The 17,552-nt window shown below is 49.5% G+C and overlaps 1 protein-coding gene across 1 annotated transcript in view; it reads right to left on the bottom strand.

The window, feature by feature from the left end:
* The window catches only part of DPYSL2 (dihydropyrimidinase like 2), a 69,243-nt gene that overhangs the window by 4,860 nt on the left and 46,831 nt on the right, over positions 1 to 17,552 (bottom strand). The window contains exons 8-11 of the mRNA XM_047857019.1: positions 15,210 to 15,330; positions 6,391 to 6,547; positions 5,783 to 5,924; positions 2,893 to 3,063 (exon numbers count right to left, since the gene is read on the bottom strand). Coding sequence (XP_047712975.1) covers positions 2,893 to 3,063; positions 5,783 to 5,924; positions 6,391 to 6,547; positions 15,210 to 15,330 — 591 coding nt within the window. The remainder of the gene's footprint in view (positions 1 to 2,892; positions 3,064 to 5,782; positions 5,925 to 6,390; positions 6,548 to 15,209; positions 15,331 to 17,552) is intronic.

Raw genomic sequence — 17,552 nt, forward strand, 5'->3', positions numbered from 1 at the left:
CTTGAATCCTGCCTCAGAACTCGTGTCTTCATCTGCCTCTCTCCCAGGGCTTTCGTGACGGTGACCGCACACAAGGAACCTATGTGCGTAGATCATGTTGTCAGAATCCTATTGTCTCTGAACTGACCTCTGACGGGGTGTGCATCACCATCTGAGGGCATTAAGCCCTACCTCTTCCGGGTCACTCCGCAGCTAAGTGTCTACACTCTAACAAGCTCCTCTTCTGCCTTACCGAAAGACTGGGGACAGCTCTGGACACGGGGCCATCCATCCGCCCTGGGTTCGGATCCCAGTTCTGCCACACACCAGCTGTGTGACTCTGGACAAGCCCCTTACACTCCTGAGATTCAGCTCCTCGCCGACCGGGGACAAAACCTGCCTCGCAGCACTGGCACCAAGATTCGGTGAAATAAAATGAACAAAAGCATCTAGCACGTTACTTGGCACAGACCGGGAATTTAGGAAATGTTCACTCCTCCACGGCCTGGTTTTTTTTTTTTTGTTTTTTTTTTTTTTGTCCTTTCCCAATAAGATGGCAAGCTCTTCAGTTTCAAAGCCATCATGAGACGCATACACTGAGTTTAACTGCCTGTAAATGACTGATCACAAATGCCTAGAAAGGCTTTCGGCCGTCTCCCATTTTCGCAAGATGGAAAGAACCAGCCCCCTGACTGTAAATGACTTAACATGAACAAGCCCAATGGTTCAGATCACAGCTTAGGGGATACAGAAACTACCCTCTGTCAAACCACGAGGCAGGGAGGCTTCGCTGTTCACCAGGTAGAGACATTTTTAACCCACATCCACCCTGGCTCCCTAAAATAACTCATCTGGCTGGATGCCTGAAAAATCCAAGCAGAGGCTTAGCAACAGGGCTCTCAATGATAGTTAGCTAAATGCTCCAAATTAAAGCTAATTAGCCCAGTGGTATGAAACACTGTATTACATAGGGAAAGCCTCTCATTTGTATTTTCCTGGATGATTAAGGCTGCACAGATGTGCTTAGTATGGGCCCTGAATCAGGTGAGGACAGAAAAGAGGCGTTTTTCTTACGTGGGGTTGCCTGGAGGTAAAGGCAGGCCAGTGCTGTTGCTCTGGAAAAGCGAATGTGTGAATGGCAGAAATCTGTCTTCTCGATTTTTCACATCCCCTCTTCTGCCAGGTGAAGGGCTCCAAGTGCAAACTCCCTAACTAGGTCATCTGCAGCTTAAATAATGAGTCCAGTTCACCCTCTATCACCTCTGCGGAAGGGACTGCCAAGGAGGAGAAGCATTTCCTCCATCGAAGCCTGACCAAGAGGCTGTACATGCAGTCTGGTAGGGAAGAACCCTGGACAATTTTGGCTTCTAATTCTGGCTCTACCACAAAATAGCTATGTAACGTCAGACTGGTCACTTACGCTCTCAAACCCTCCATTTACTTATCTTCCCAATTGGGGTAATGGTGCCACCCCTACATTGAGAAGGCCGGATGAAAAGTAAATGGGACTGTGACGTTCATGAGTAAGAATAGCTAGGTTCACTGGGCAGGACCCCAGGAGCTCTGCCTGCAGAGGCCATTCTGGACCCCCAAGATGTTGTGATCTAAGTTACAAGTAGGTGTGGCTATAAGGCTATGCTGGGAAGCTAAGCCAGCCAATGGGGAAGGAGGAAAAAAGTCAACTCTACACATTGAGAACTGAGCAACCTTCCCGAAAGACATCCACCATCCAGGCACCTACAGGTGTCCACAGAAGCTAGAGGTGAGCCCCATAGCCCAAGCACCTCTGTCCAAACAGGAGAGGCTTGGGATAGAGCAAAAGGCCCAGAGCTGTCCTAGAGAGACCCCTGAAGCCCACCCCGGATCTGCCATGGCACCTGGGGGAGGTGTCAGTATTTGCTGGCCCAGGCTATGTGGGGTGGACCGTCTAGAATCAGATTCCCTATGTGCCCAGCTTTCATTTTGATTTTTACGTAGAATATCCTTTTCATTCATTAAGATTTCTTAATGAATTCCTAAGAGTTTCTGACATAAAACACTTGTGTCCTATGCCCATTTCTTTTCCCTTTGTGTATTTTCTTTCAATATTTAATACACACACACACACACACACACACACACACACACACACACAGTTTTTTCTATGAAGAACTGAAGGTATCTCACAGCTCTAATGCCACTGACCTCGCAAAATCACAGGACAGTCAGAGACTTTGTCTAAACCCCTTCAGGTCCACTGAGGAGCCTGAAACATGACATGAAGTCCCTTACCTAATGTCTAATTAATAACACAGGGCATCCTCAAGCTCTGCGGTGTAGACCAAGAAGCAAGAGATACCCTAAACTACAGATCCTAAAATCATGATCAGAATACTGCTGGAGATAGTTCTTCTATTTGGGAAGAAGTCAAAGTGAATGAATTCCTTTAGGACAAGAGCACCTGTCACTTAGGTTTCTGTCCAACAACACTGAAAAGCAGTGGCTTAAAAGAATCAAACTGTGCATCTCAGGGTGGACATCTGAATGTTTGACGTAGGTCCCTCGTGGTAAGCACTGCCACGAGAGGTGTTGTATCCAACCACTGCACTCATGGGATGGTGCCTGACTTCCAGAAGCTTCTGATGTCCTGGCATGACTTTAGAGGCTTTGGAGGTCTACAGACAAAGACCTCCATCTATAAAGAGTCCATGGGACTGCAAAATGGTGATAAGAGTAACAGTCTTACTGATCTCACCAAAGATAAGGAGATGGCTATTCTCAACAAATTGCAAGTTATACTATACCCCAGGAAATGTGTAATATATCTTGCGGCTCATTCATATTACATCAAGTTCTTTCTGGGGACTCTCCCTCCCTCAGTCTCTGTGACTACAATTCATTCAGATTGGGTCCATGCAGTATAACAGGACTTACACTGTTGTGGGTCTTGGCAGAGATGGTTTTAACGCTGTCGGGGTCCCAGATGACCAGGTCAGCATCGGATCCCACAGCAATGCGGCCTTTCCGGGGGTACAGGTTGAAGACTTTGGCTGCATTGGTGCTGGTCACGGCCACAAACTGGTTCTCATCCATCTTCCCCGTGACCTGAGAAGCACAGCACATACATGCACACACACCAAATGCAGGTTACAGAGTTGAAAGGAGCAATGTGACTTCGCAGAAAAAAAAAAAAAAAAAAGGAACACGCTTTGGATATACACCACAACTTAGACGAGCATAAAGGGCATTGTGCTGAAAGAACCAACCTCAAAAGGCCACAAGCCCTATGATTTTATTTGTATCCCATTCTGAAAATAAAAAAGTTACAGAGATGGAAGACAGACGAGGGACGAGGTGAAGATTCCTCCAGGGGCCAGGGTGGCTATCACAGGGCAACACATAGAGGGTGTTTGTGGTGATGGGGGAAGTCTGGGTCTTGGTTTTGGGTGGTGGTTACATGAACCTATATATGACAACATGACAGAACCACACACACACACACACACACTGTGTCGCTGTCAATGTGTGGGCTTTGATAAGGTGCCATAATCACTTGTTGGTAAAATGGAGGAAGAGCACACAGGATCCATCTCTCTGTTCTGTCTTTGTTAACTGCCTCTGAATCTATAATTATTTGATAGTGAAAAGTTAAAAAAAAAAAATTCTAAAGGGGCTACAATGCCTCTTCAGGAAGGATCACTTCGGGGAGCCTGGGTGGCTCAGTCAGTTAAGCGTCCAACTCTTGATCAATCTCAGCTCAGGTCATAATCCCACAGCTCGTGAGTTCGAGCCCCACGTCAGGCTCTGTGCCGACAGCGTGGAGTCTACTTGGGATTCTCAATCTCTCTCTCTCTCTCTCTCTCTCTCTCTCTCAAAATAAACAAACATTTAAAAAAAAAAAAAAAGGAAACAACATTTGGCCTCAATGACTGTCCTTTTCAAAACTACAAGTCCAGGCTCAGGCTTGCGGTCTAGCCAACCCAGAGGTCCCAGCGCCCGGTCGGGGCACCGCACCCGTGTCATGCTGTAGGTGTTGATCAGTTTCCTCACGCCCTGCCCTGCAGTTTCTCATCCCTACCCCTTAAGTTCCTCTTCCCTTTCAACGCAGATCAGAGGAAATGACCGCCTGTCTCTGAGTTAGGGAAGCCACTCTAAAGCTAGGAGAAAAACGAGCCAAGGAAATGAGCAGGTATTAAAGAGAGAGGAAAATACAAATGGCCAAGAAGCACATGAAAAAAAACTTCACTTTAATCAGTCACTGAAGAGATTAAACGTAAAACAAATTCACCCCTCAGATGGTCAAAGTTCTATTTTTGGATGACAATACCAGTTGGGGCCTGGTAGAAGAAAACGGCACACACGGCTGGCAGCATACAAGTTGGTGTAATCTTTGTGGAAAGAACTTTGACGACACATAGCAAAAGCCTTAAAGATATACACACCCTTTGGCCCAGGAAATAGCACTTCTAGAAATTTCTCCTACAAGCACCATTAAAGGTCTATCTAAGAAGGTGTTTACAACATGTTCATCCCAGTAAAAAAAAAAAAAAAAAAAAAAAAAAAGTCAAAAACAGCATCGGGGCACCTGGTGACTCAGTCAGTTAAGCGTCCGACTCTTGATTTCGGCTCAGGTCATGATCTCACGGTTCGGGCGACTGAGCCGTGCATCAGTCTCTGTGCTGACAGCATGGAGCCTGTTTGGGATTCTCTCTCTCCCTCTCTGCCCCTCCCCTGCTCTCTCTCTCTCTCAAAAATGGATAAACTTATATAAATGTTCAAAGAATTACAAATGAATTACTGTCCAGCATTAAGATGGAATCTTTTGCTACTAATGACCAAGTTTTTCTAAGTATATTTAAGGATGCGAGGACATTTTCATAACATACTGTTTTAAAACAAGCCACAAAACAGTATATATGATGCCCGTGTTACCTACACTCTCACACACATATATCGGATACACATGGGTACTCTTGCACTGGCAGAAACTGAAAAGACATTTGCCAAAATCTTAATTGCAGTTATCTGAAAGGGATTTTTACTTATTTCCTTATTCTTTTTGGAATAAGGATATATGGTGTCCATACTCGAAACAAATCATTAAGAAACAGAAAAACCTGTTCTGTTGTTGTGCTTTCAAACACTGAAAATGAAAAAGCCCAAAGACTCCTGAGAGGTCGGTGTATGTTCAAAGCAGGCCTGCCGGAAGCCTGGAGTGGGCAGAAATGCTAACCCTAGAGAGCCCTACTAGACAGTTTTAAGGAAATTATGTCCATTTCCCAGAGTAGAAGACTGACTGAGACGGTCACCGGGTTGCTAAGGAAGTTTTTTCCTGACTGATCAAAAAAGTCCTATTTTATTATTATTTCTTTTTTTAATTTTTTTAATGTTTGTTTATTTTTGAGAGAGAGGGAGGGAGACAGAATCCAAAGCAGGCTCCAGGTTCTGAGCTGTCAGCACAGAGCCCGATGTGGAATTCAAACTTGTGAACTGCGAGATCATGACCTGAGCTGAAATTGGTTGCTCCACTGACTGAGCCACCCAGGTGCCCCAAAGTCAAATTTTAAAGAGTCTCTGGGTTTTCTTTTTCATTTTCCACTGATTCACAGACGATAACGGTAAGAAATATATATGTATTATTTAGGAGGAAAGGGCCACAAGGAGTGGTCTTGGATTCCTAAACCTAAAAACTCCTGTCACACCAGCACCAGCTTCTAGAATTTTCTCAACTGCCATGTCAAGGCTTCCAGGAGACCCAGGACCCTCAGAGGAGGCAGCCGGGGGAAGCGGACACTAATCCACGAGGGAGGCTCCCGCTCCTTACCACAGCCTTATCCCAGATGACGGACATCCGCTCCTCGGTGCCATTGGTGCCTTCGGGGATCAGGGTGAAGTTGTCCTTTCCCACAGCCTTCTGGGCAGTGTTGAATGTGCAGTGGGCACTGCCAGTGACCTGAAGATCTCCGCTGGAAGGAAAACACACGGCTGGCTTGTAACGAATCTCATACCCCAAAACATCCTTGGACATGTTTTTCTCATTTGCGGGGCCACTGACGGATTTCGAAAGAGCCTGTCCTCCCCTCACGAGATAGGAGATTCGGGAAGAAGTGACATGGTACCAAAGCTTCACACTACATCTCTTTGGTGAGGTGTCTCAGCTTCTGGCCACGCCGCACCACAGTGGGACCCTTTTGATCTCTCGTTCATTCCCTCCGGTCGGCTTTCAAGACGGCCCAGGATTTTATCTAGAATTTCCTGGCAGGACGACGTCAGATCGATAATCCCCTGTTCCTGCTTAGCCATCTGAATCTGGAGAACAGAGGTCTCTCTGTTTGCAAGCCTGCTTTTGCCCGCCATGCTGGACCCTGACAGGTCAGCCTGGTCCAAGGAGAGGCTGAGACGGGGGAGTGTGAACATGTCACCAAGACTCACCAGGACAGCAAGGAGTTCAGGAAGTCCGGAGTGGTCGGGTCAGGGCTCAGGGGTGGGGAGGTGACAAAAGCGGCGGCCTTGGCCCAGTTCTTGCTCCAGTAGTGGGAGCCATCAGTCCCCAAGCTGGCGGTGATGGGCTCACCATACACCACGGTTCCTGTCCAACAGGAAAACAAAGCTCAGTAGGATACAACAAGGGAAGGAAACCACCCTATGGGGAACCACCAACGCCTGGCAACAGGCCAATGGCTCGCCATCCCTTACTCACCCTCTCGAAGGCAAAGACCTGGATGGCCGAATACGTCCACCTGCCAAAGTCACCAATCTAACGTGCGCTCCCTATGATTCTACCCCTGGGTCCCGCTCTTCTACCTCAACACACTCTCTTACCTCCTACACTGCCGATTCCCACGTCTCCTAACAGTCCCCAGCTCAGACTGCGTCCAAGCATCCAGTCCCGAGGGCTGTCTACACTCTTACTTTGGGGTGACCCACGGCACCTCAAACTTGACCTCATGCTCATCAAATACTTTCTCCGCTTCCCAACATTGCCCAGCTCTCTTTGCACGGTCCAGCTCTGGCCCCTGGACTGAGAGAGGAAGTCAGACATGGTATCAGTGGGCCTGAGGTGTTTGAGAACATGTATTCAGCCCTCCAGATGGGTCCAAGAGACAGCCTGGATCCCTGAGTCACTGCCTGAAGGCAGCTGTCCTTGAGAGCCACCAGATGCAGCACCAACTCGGTGAGACTGAGAAACAAAGGACTCTGCACAGTGATGCTACTCAGACGTCAGTGTATCCGGAAGCTTGGTCCAACTTCATACATTGTCCAAGAATGTCGATTCCCTGATGCTCACTCAAATCACGTTCTCTTCTCTGTCCATTCAGGTGCAAGCCACAAAGTCGGGAGTCATCAACCCACTGAATGCCCGTGCTTCAACACTGTAAATACACCCTTCCCTTTCCACCTCGCGTTCCTTCCCTTCCATCAGGCCTTCTTCCTTTCTCCCTGGCTCACTCCAACAGAGCCTCCCGATCAGAGTCGTACTTTTGCTTTCCCAATGTTCCCAGGTTTACTTTTGCTTTCCCATCGTTCTTCCCTGCCTCTCCGCTCATTCTCCAGGACCCTTCCAGACTGATCTTCCCTATGCATAATCTTCCCAAGCCATCCTCTTCCATAAACCCCGAAGGAGCCCTTCTGCTTTCGAGAACGAGACAAACTCCTCCCAGAAGCATCTTATCCAGCATCATGTTAAAGCTCGTCGCTTCCTCGACGTCATCTACGACACACCTGGTCCTCCCTTCCAATAATCATCCAGTTTTCAATTTTTTGATTCTCCGCTTGCAGAATCCCTGAAGAAAAGGAGTCAGTCTGCACACAGGAGGCACTCAATAAATGTGTGTCAAACTGATGAAAGGGCGTAATGCTTTCTTAGTTGAAGGCATCAGGGCTGGGATTTCACCTCAGCCAGCCTTAGGGCCACCAGGAATGTGACTCTCCTTGCCTCCTCCCATCATAGGAGGGCTAACCCCACCCCCCACAGCAGTCAGCCAAGGATTCCCTCTTCTCTAAGGACAAACACTTCCCAGTCAGGAATGTGCCTCCTTGCCTCTCCCCAGCCTCTTCCAAGGACCTATCTCTTGATGACATACCATAACACCTTCTCTGCTGCCCTAGAGCCGGCTCCTCCCGGCTGCCCCCTCTAGCCTCAGGAATTTCACAAAGGAGCCACTCTCCAGCCAGGCAGTGTTCGAGGCCACTGGCAGGCAGCTCATTTGAGGAAATCAAGTTAACCATGCCCAAGCGGGAGAAACCAATCCAGGGCTCCAGAACCCGGGGGGAGCCTCACACAGCAGGAAGCCCCCAGGCAGAAAAGGGCCAATGCTCAGAATCACCTGGAAGGGCTCCTGAGTTCCCGACTCATGCAAAGCCGGCGGGGCGGCTGCAGAAAACTGCCCCCGCTCATCCAGAAGTGGAAAAACACTGCACAACGAACAGGCCTTCACTGCTGCCAGGGCCACTTATGAAATACAAGCGGCTGAGCAGACCAGCGCTGGGCCCTGGGCTCTCACAGGACCTGAGGCTCCTGGCTTTTGGTTTGCACATCAGTCCCACCCCCCCCCCCCCCCCGCCCCCACAACTGCCGGAGCGGGATTATGGCTCTTCTGACCCAGCCAGGAGGGGAGAGCTCAGCAAGTCATTAGGAAAACAAAGGATCTGTAACCCTAAAGGTTACCAGCTTGGGTCATGAGTAGGTTCCAGAGAGCAGAAGTGCTCAGAGAAAAAGCCTGCTTAGACCGTCTTTGAAAATCACCGGTTAAGCGCGGACGTTTTCCTGATTCTCTCGTGAGTTGCTATGGCTCACCCTCTCCCTGGACCTGCTCTTCAGTCCTCCCTTTGGAAGCTTTAGCACGAGGAGGAGCTGGTTCCTGGAACACCTCCTGGATCCCACCAAGTGTGAGTGCCCTTGACTGTGACCTTCATCCCACTCTACTGGGGTGGGTCCCGTTCTCTCTGCGCCTGGGAACATGCACCTCCCTGCAAAGGAATGAACCCAGCCTGCAGCCTCTGAAAAACCTGGAACTGGAGCGGGCGCTTCAAGGCCACTGCGGACCCAAACCTGTCTCCTTAGGCCAAGGCTGAGCCAGGACTCCTCGGCCAGCGCCAGGCTAAGATGGGGATAAGGGAGAAGGAGGGAGGCGTCTTGTAGCTCATCTCAGCTTTGTCCTGTTCAAATTTCAAGGGAATCAGAGGTCCTTGCTGGCTTTCCATTGATTTTTCTTTAGCCCCCAAAGGCAGGGCAGGGGTTAAACCAGCCTGTAGAAGGCCTCCTCCTCCAGGGAGAGGTAGGTCCACAGGTGGGGGGCTCTGCCATTCAAGACTGATGGCCCCCCAGTACCTCCCCAGGGTACCGCTCCCATTTTATAAACACTGTTCCCGAGGGAGCCATGGATGAGCTTCTGGTCCTCCATCAGGCCACAGACACCACTAAACTGCGTGCCAGAAATAATAACCAATGATAATAATAAGCCACGAAATAGGCTTAAAGGGCCTTTCCACACTCCTCTAAATATACTGCTGACCCTCTCTTGGCGGCAGTTAGACCTTCATGACTTTCTTCTCCAGGGAGAGTCTGAACTGCAGGATGTGACCCGGAGCCAGCCTTTGGCAGGCTCTCTAGGATGGCAGGGAACTGCAAGGCCTTGGGGGTGGTGTTTATTCACAACGAGCCTGGGGCCTGAGTGCATTCATGAAGAATAAATGCAAGGCTGGGGTTTAGAAATGTTTGACAGCTCCTGGCTCTGACAGTTAAGTCATTTCCCATTAACTAGAAGCAAGAGGACAAATCCAGAGCAGAAACCATGGAAAACCATGTAGATGTATTTCAAAACACAGCCACAAAAGCACATTATAAAACCAACTGGGACAGTGACTCTCTCTCTCTCTCTCTCTCTCTCTCTCTCTCTCTCTCTCCTCTCAGAGAACCTAAGCCAGAACTCAACAGCCTAGGGCTCGTCCATGGATAACCCTGTCAGATTTTGGTACCAAGGGTGGTTCCAGAGGAACAGAATCAAAAGTTTTCTGAATTGATTCTGGGGTTTCTAGAATTGCCTCTCTAATCTGATTTGATTTAAAGGCACTAATGCCTCTGTTAAACAGACGCACAAAATATCACCACTGCATACGCCTTATACTTATCATAAGAGGCTAAGTCTGGGTTGACCACAGATTTGATTCCTTAGAATACTGTTGGCAAACTGAGTAGAACACGACTGCCTGGTGGGTCCAAATAAAGCAGAGAAAGAAAAAGTTGAGGCCAGGGATTCAAACTGCCAGCCCGAGTGCTATATAAATGACCCGAGAGTTTCTAGATCTGCCCTGAAAGAGACCTTCTCTCTAGGAGTCTTTTTTTTTTTTTTAATTTTTTTTGAATGTTTATTTATTTGGGGGGGGGGGCAGAGAAAGAGAGAGGGAGACACAGAATCCGAAGCAGGATCCAGGCTCCGAGCTGTCAGCACAGAGCCTGATGCGGGGCTCAAACCCACAAACTATGAGATCATGACCTGAGCCGACGTCAGATGCTCAACCGACTGAGCCACCCAGGCGGCCGGCAGGAGTCTTAAGAGTTTAGCCGGCTGGAAACCAAACCCATGGAGTCATCCTGCTGTATTATAACACACACTGAATTCCCAACCTGCCAAGGGCATTGATTAGGAAGGAATTCTGCCTCGAAACAGCCTTCAGACCCAGGTTGCAATATCCACTCTTCCCGGAGTCTCATCTCTTCCCTGCCCCTCCCCACCCTGCAGACTTCAGCCTTAACAGCAACCACATTCGCAAGAGCCAATTCCTTAAGATCAATCTCTTTTTTTTTTTTCTTTCTCTCTCTCTCTCCCTCCCTCTTCCTCCCCACCCCTCTCCCTCCCTCTCTCTTGTAAATATAGACAACAATCTTCTGTTTCTCTGAAGGGCCCTAACACAGATTTTAGTGAGGTTTTATGACATTCACAAGCCAACCCATATGCCACTCTTTGGGTTCAAGGTGCTGAGGTGGCACATTAGCTTAATACTAAGGCGTCAATCCCCAAGTTGGGGTGGTCCTCGCAGGCTCGATGAACCCAAGTTTTTCATGATGCTGGAGTCACTCCTATTGGCCCACAGGGCATAGGAAGTATTGGCTCAAGTGTGGGTTCCCAGGGTTTAACATCCCTCGGCGGTCACCAAATGTTCTAAACATTTCCGCATCTGGGTTACGGGGGTGGGGCGAGGACGATGGAGAAGGAGGTCTATCAGAGGAGACTACCAGGCATGACCTGCATGCTACCATTCACACACAGAGGGCACCAGCAACCACACTAGAGTTCACTCGTGGACAAAGTGCAGTCTGAGGGAGCCCCTTCTAGAGAAATCCCCACACTAGACCCTCAGCGGGGAGACAGGTGGCCAGGAGTCTGGAACTACGGGCTGGATGATCTGGGGCAAGATATTTACTTTCTGCATTTTAATTTCTCTTCCACGAAATGAGCCCTATTAAATCAATCAATGTCTAAGTGCTTTTGAAGAGTAAAAATTGTCCAAAACAGTCTTTTCTTGGCCGTGTCTTCATTTCCTTATCTGCGGAACGGGACTGATGATACACGGCCCTGCTGAGTGGCACAAAACGGAGGGGCAGCGCGCGAAAATTTGGCTCTCTGGGAAGACTGCGTGCGGTCGTGCTAGGTCAAGTGCACGTGGAAAACAGTCTCATTTATATTCATCTCACTTTATCACTTACTCTGTATGCCTTGTCTTAGATTTAGGACCAGCAAGTTTCTAGGTGGGGAAGTATGTGGACATTAATAAAAAGACATAAAATCATGATCTTTCAACGGCTCTCATTTGTAGAGCAATGGTGGGTCCCTCATGCAGCCTGACCAATGAGACAAGGAGGGGTGCACATCCATAAATACTTGCCCCTTTCCTTCCTCTGAGCTCGAACCACACTTGGCTTGCCCCTCTTTTATAACATTGACCATTTTCCATTGTGACTTTTTGTGCATGTGTCCCACCCCTACGAGTGAAGAAGCTGGGGGCTGGGACCATCCAGCACCATGGCCTGAAATATCACATAATAAAAGTTTGCTGAAGGGGCGCCCGGGTGGCTCAGTCAGTTAAGCGTCCAACTTTGGCTCAGTTCATGATCTCATGGATTCTGAGTTCTAGCCCCACATTCGGCTCACTGCTATCAGCACAGAGCCCGCTTCGGATCCTCTGGACCCCCTCCCCGCCTGTTGCCCCTCCCCCACTCACGCTCTCCCTCTGTCTCTCAAAAATAAATATTAAAAAAAAAAAAGTTTAGGGGCACCTGGGTGGCTCAGTCGGTTAAGCGTCCGACTTCCGCTCAGGTCACGATCTCGTGGTTCACGAGTTTGAGCCCCGCACCAGGCTCAGAGCCGGGAGTCTGCTTCAGATTCTGTGTCTCCCCCTCTCTCTGCCCCTCCCTCACTTGCACTCCGTCTCTCTCTCTCAAAAATAAATAAACAACAACAACAACAAAATTTTGCTGAGTGAACGAAGAACCTCTCCATCTTACAGATGAAGAAATGGGGCAGCCAAAAGTTGACAGGGCCTCACACTTGCCACCAGGGACCACGAGGACCCACCTGAGATAGAAAAGACTCCTTAGCAGAGAACCCCTATCTAAGGTCGGCAGGCATCTTCGAACCGGCCCTTCAGTCCTCAGTCATGAGAACAGCGGGTACAATCATTACGTGTCTGTACGCACGTTAGTCAGGCACCATCTCCACTTACAAGACGGGTCGCTACTGCAGATGGAAACTGAGACCCAGCGACGGTAAGGGAGCTGCCCGGCATCACAGGCTGGCGCACAGCGAGCTGGGATTTGATCCAGGACGGGACACTGATCCCAGAGCGCAAAGACGTAACACAACCGTATCCTGTTTTCCTTCTCGGTTGTTTGGGAATCCTTGCTTCTGTATTATGCACAACGCTCCTTGGTGTCAAGCTCTAGTTTCCAGCAGGTTCAGTAAGAACCCCAACAGATACCGGCATTTCTCATACTAAAATAATCTTCAAAGCATGAAGGGTAATTCAGATATTCACATGGATGTTCAGGCCCGAAGTTAGGCACCTGACGATTCCACCGCCCGTTAGCCGTGAGCTCTGGTTTACTCAGCTGCAAATGCAAAAAAATTCCTGCCCGGGCGGCCTCCCAGAGTTGTTATGAAGTTCCAACAAGATGGAAAGAGCCTTAGGAGCCCACAAGCAAGCAAGAAGCTCACATTCTTGCTCATTAGCACCCAAATGCACCAGAAATTCCTTTCTGGCAGCTCAGGCCCATCTCAAGCAAAGGGTTTAGGAGACCAAAGGGTGACAGTCTGAATGCAAAAGCCTACCCCGGGAACCATGATGCAGGCACAGTTGGACTGACACACGGAAAGTTCTAGAACAAAGAGACTGAGGCAGTCCCTTCTTGGTGCTCACTGCCCAATACACACACAGGGTCAAAGTCCTAAAGACGACAAAGGGACATCATCGGGCACCGAGTCACAGGTTACTGGAGCAGGACTGGACTCTACAGTAACACACATCAGCACCATGTCTTGAAATGAAGAAACTGAGGCACAGGAAGTTCTCGAGACGCTTCAGAAGTGCCAGCAGGGCTGGCTCACAGGCCAGCACTGTGCGCCCCAGAGCAGGGCTAGCACCACCTGTCCGGGCCAGGGTCTGGGGAGAGACGGACTCCTCCCCCTCCAGCAGGGACAAGCAAAAGTCTGAATCAGAAAGCAAGTCCTCGGTTTTTACATGCTGTTAAATGGAATGTTTAATTACATTAAAATGTTAAAATGTTTGCCTAACTCCTTGTTTGTTATCATCATCTGGGTCCAGGACGGTTACTAAAATAAATAAAAGAAGCTGCTGCCTAATTTCCTCCCACTTTCCAGACACTGTGCCAACCGTCCCCAGGCTCCACGCAAGGAACGGTTCTGTGATTAATGTTGGGTGTTGAGATGGATGCAAACATGTGCCTGGGTGACAAAGGGCCCAGGTGAGGGAGGGTTAGTGACAGGAATCATCCAGTGTCTCCTGGAAAAACAACTCAAAGCGGATTCGGAGTACATGACGTTATTTAGGGGAATGTTTATTTCAAAAAAGCAATTCCGGCAGCCACCAGCAGAGGGCAGGTTTCCAAAAAGCTAGGAACCCAGCGACCCTGTGCTGAGCAGCCTAAGGACAGAGGCCCGGGGAGAGCTCCAAGGAACTGGGGCAGAAACTGCTGGGTCCATCTGGAAGTCATCATCTCTGGGGACAGGCTGACTCACCGGTCATTGAGCAATTTGTTCTAGGTCTTGTACCAAGTCACCCACCAGTGAAAAACTCCGATGGTGCTCCCTATGCCTGTGGATCACATCCCACAGAGAACTACAAACAGAAGCACAGAGGTCCAATGGTTCCCTTAAGATACAGAAAGAGATAAAGGGATAGAAAGAGACAGAGAGAGAGACACCAGGAGAAAGCTAGACAGAAATTAAGGGAGAAAAGATCAGGCCAGGATGCACCCTCACCAAGTCAGCTACCCATGACCAGCCGGTCCCTGGAGCTACACTCCCAAGCTCAGGACACGTGATGTGACTGCGCAAACTCAGTCGACAGCAGATTACAAGATTCCGCTGCATTCATAATGTATAAGGTGCTCCACGAACAGCCTTTGGAAGCAGCAGTAGAAGCCATACTTAATAAATTAGTTTCCAAGAACCTTCTCAATGGACTCCCTAGTACTAACAGAGCACCAGCCTCAGCCCAGGACCCATCAATATAATTTGTAAGGAATGCCTCAAGCACCGGATACAAGAACCGGACACGAGGAGGCCCGGGGCAAGATCCCCTGCCCTACGCCCCCACAAGACTCTCTTACTTACCCCCATAGAAATCACTACCAGCCACGGAGCGGGGACTCATTTTGCAATAGAACGTTCCCCAGAAGGGTTCTGTGGCAGATGGAGCCTGACGCCATCTGTGTATGTGCCTAGTTTATTTAGACTGCATCAAATTAAGTCCAACTTCGCTATAGAAGCAGGGGCGGGAGGGAAACGCGCCTGCCCCACCCACTCTTTGCAGCGCTTGGCTTTAAATAGACACTGACAAGGCGGCAGCGGTGGAACAGAGAGAGAAACCGGAGCTCCCTGCCTTGCTCAGCTGTAATTAGGTTAATGCTGGAACGCGATAAAAGCAGCCCACTTGGCATGAAGGTCTGGAAACGGAGCCCTCCTCCCTTCCTGACCTGCCCGCGGTCACACAGCCGTGGAGGTAACGCTCACCCTTTTTCCGGGCCTGGGCGATGACTTCGGCCGCGCTCTTGCTCATCACCTTGGTGACGTACAGAGGGCAGTTGGTCTGGTTGGCGATGGTAATCGAGCGATTCACGGCTTCGGCCTCGACCTGCAGAAGAGCACGTGAACGTAAGAACTGTGCCCACTCTGTGCCCACTCCACAGGCCGTCTTCACCCTCAACCCACCGAGAGAGGCCGAGAGGAACAACAGGCCACAGTGTCCTCCGGGTTCTACCCTGAGTGGCACCCCAGGAGGGGGAGGTGACTCTCCCAGTGTCACTCGACACTGTTGGGTGGAAACGATGGGGGCATTTCCTTCCTAGACCCTTTGAGTGGCTTGAAGAGTGCCCAGCCGACCTACGACATCAGCGTCAGCCCGGAGCTGGTAAGAAACGCGGATCTTCAGGCCGTTCCCAGGCCCTCTGGGGATGGGACCCAGAAATGTGGTTAGTCCTAACAGCACCGGGTGATTTTTATGCTTTGCACACATGAGAAAACCACCAGGCAGGGAAACTGCTCCCAAGTCAGTACATTCGCTCCAGCTGTGTGGTCTTGAGTCGAGACAGTCAGTGGTGAGATTTTTGTGCTGGGCTTCTGTCCGACACCCACAGATGAACCCAAGGAACAGCGCGACCTCACAGGGCTCCGGGAACGGAGCAGGCTTGACTGGGAACGTCAAGCAACGGTCCTCAGCCCGTGGTAACACGTCCAAGGCCGCACACAGACTGGTACGGCCTTCCGCACAAGATGGGAGAGCTGCTCTAATAGACGAGTCTTTAAACCTGATGCTTCAATGAATAATATTTCAAAGACCCCGAGTGATTATTGCTAAATACCTGACCAGGTCAGACTACTGAGATCAAGGTATGCCTCACAGACATAGTGTGTGTTTAGAAGGGGCAACTGAAGGACCACGTGAAACTGCAGAACGATGGATCTCAAAAGGCCTCTTGCTCCCTCTCAGATCCTGGAAGAAAGCTGTGGCTTCAACTCCTTGAGACAGAGGGCTGGGTCTGACTCCGAGTTTTGTACCCTCTGTGCCCCACCCCCAGTGTAGCTCCAGCGGGACTACATTAGTTCCCAACACAGGGCCTGGTACACAGCCGCTGCCCCAACATGTTTACTGAGCAAATGGATTCCTTTATGTTAATGGTGAAAGTGAAGCCGTTCTGTAACAAGCTGCTATTTTTTGCAAGAAATAGCTGAGCTCCTAACTGCATTATCTTAGCTAACCAAGTTTCTACAGGAGCGTGGCCAAGAGCTAAGGTTCTATAATTGCATTAACTGGTAATCTAATTTAATAAATGACGACAACTTCATTCACGTTTGCCCTTTCGGGCATCAACCATGTGAAGAGAGAGGTCTCAAAATTCAAAGGCAAACCAAATGGCTCTTGAAAAAGCTCATTAATCGTCCAAATGTTTTTAATTCCTGGAATAGCTGAGCCACTGGCCCTCCCTCTCCTTGACTCCAGTTTCAACAGAAGTGCCTCTGGCCCGGGGAGGCACAGAGGAGGGATGGCCTGAATCTCTGCGGTCACCTCAGAAGTCTACAATGTGAAGTGCAGAAAGGATGCTTCTAGAATCTTCATGGCTTCCCAGGAGTGCCAGTGACTACTCAATTTATTGGCTGAACACAAATCCTTCTGAAAGTGAACAGAGGCACTATTAATGAGTGCATGGGGGCAGCGGGCATGGCCTGTGACTGTCCTGGGTGAACTGGAATGTGAAATTGGACTAATTAGGGAATAAATGGAGCAAAAGTGCCAGTTCTACTGGGGGCCTACCCCTGCGGGACAGGCTTCCCAGGGCCCACTCTGGATTGGCTCATCCACTGTGAGGTGAGCTCTGGTCCCACCCCTGCTCCCGCAGACACCGGGGGATGGCCGACACCTAACTACAGGGCCACCTCATTGAAAGAGAAGGCCACTTAGACCCCATCTCTCTGTGTTCCGCTCAGAACCATGGAAGGATCCACGTTTACCCTTCTGTGTGTACCTGTGCAGGCCCCTTACATGCAGGGAACTGATTTAAATAATATTGACCTAAAATATTAGGAAAATAGTATTACAACTTAAAATTTTAAGAAAATTGTCTCATTATAGAGCTCTGAAGGATTTGGGGGGGTCACCGAGACTTGATGACTTTTAAGACTGGACACCCCAAGATCCAGAGAGGAAAGCCACTTATCTAGGGACATACAACAGCGTTGGCACTCACTGACCACAGGGTCGGTACACACAACAGAATCAGAATACACAACAGTGTCTGCACACAACACCCCCTCTGTGGCTCAGTCCCCCAACTGTCGGCCTGCCCCAGCGGCAGTTCC

The sequence above is a fragment of the Prionailurus viverrinus genome, chromosome B1 (assembly GCF_022837055.1).
Source record: "Prionailurus viverrinus isolate Anna chromosome B1, UM_Priviv_1.0, whole genome shotgun sequence".
NCBI classification, from domain to species: Eukaryota; Metazoa; Chordata; class Mammalia; order Carnivora; family Felidae; genus Prionailurus; species Prionailurus viverrinus.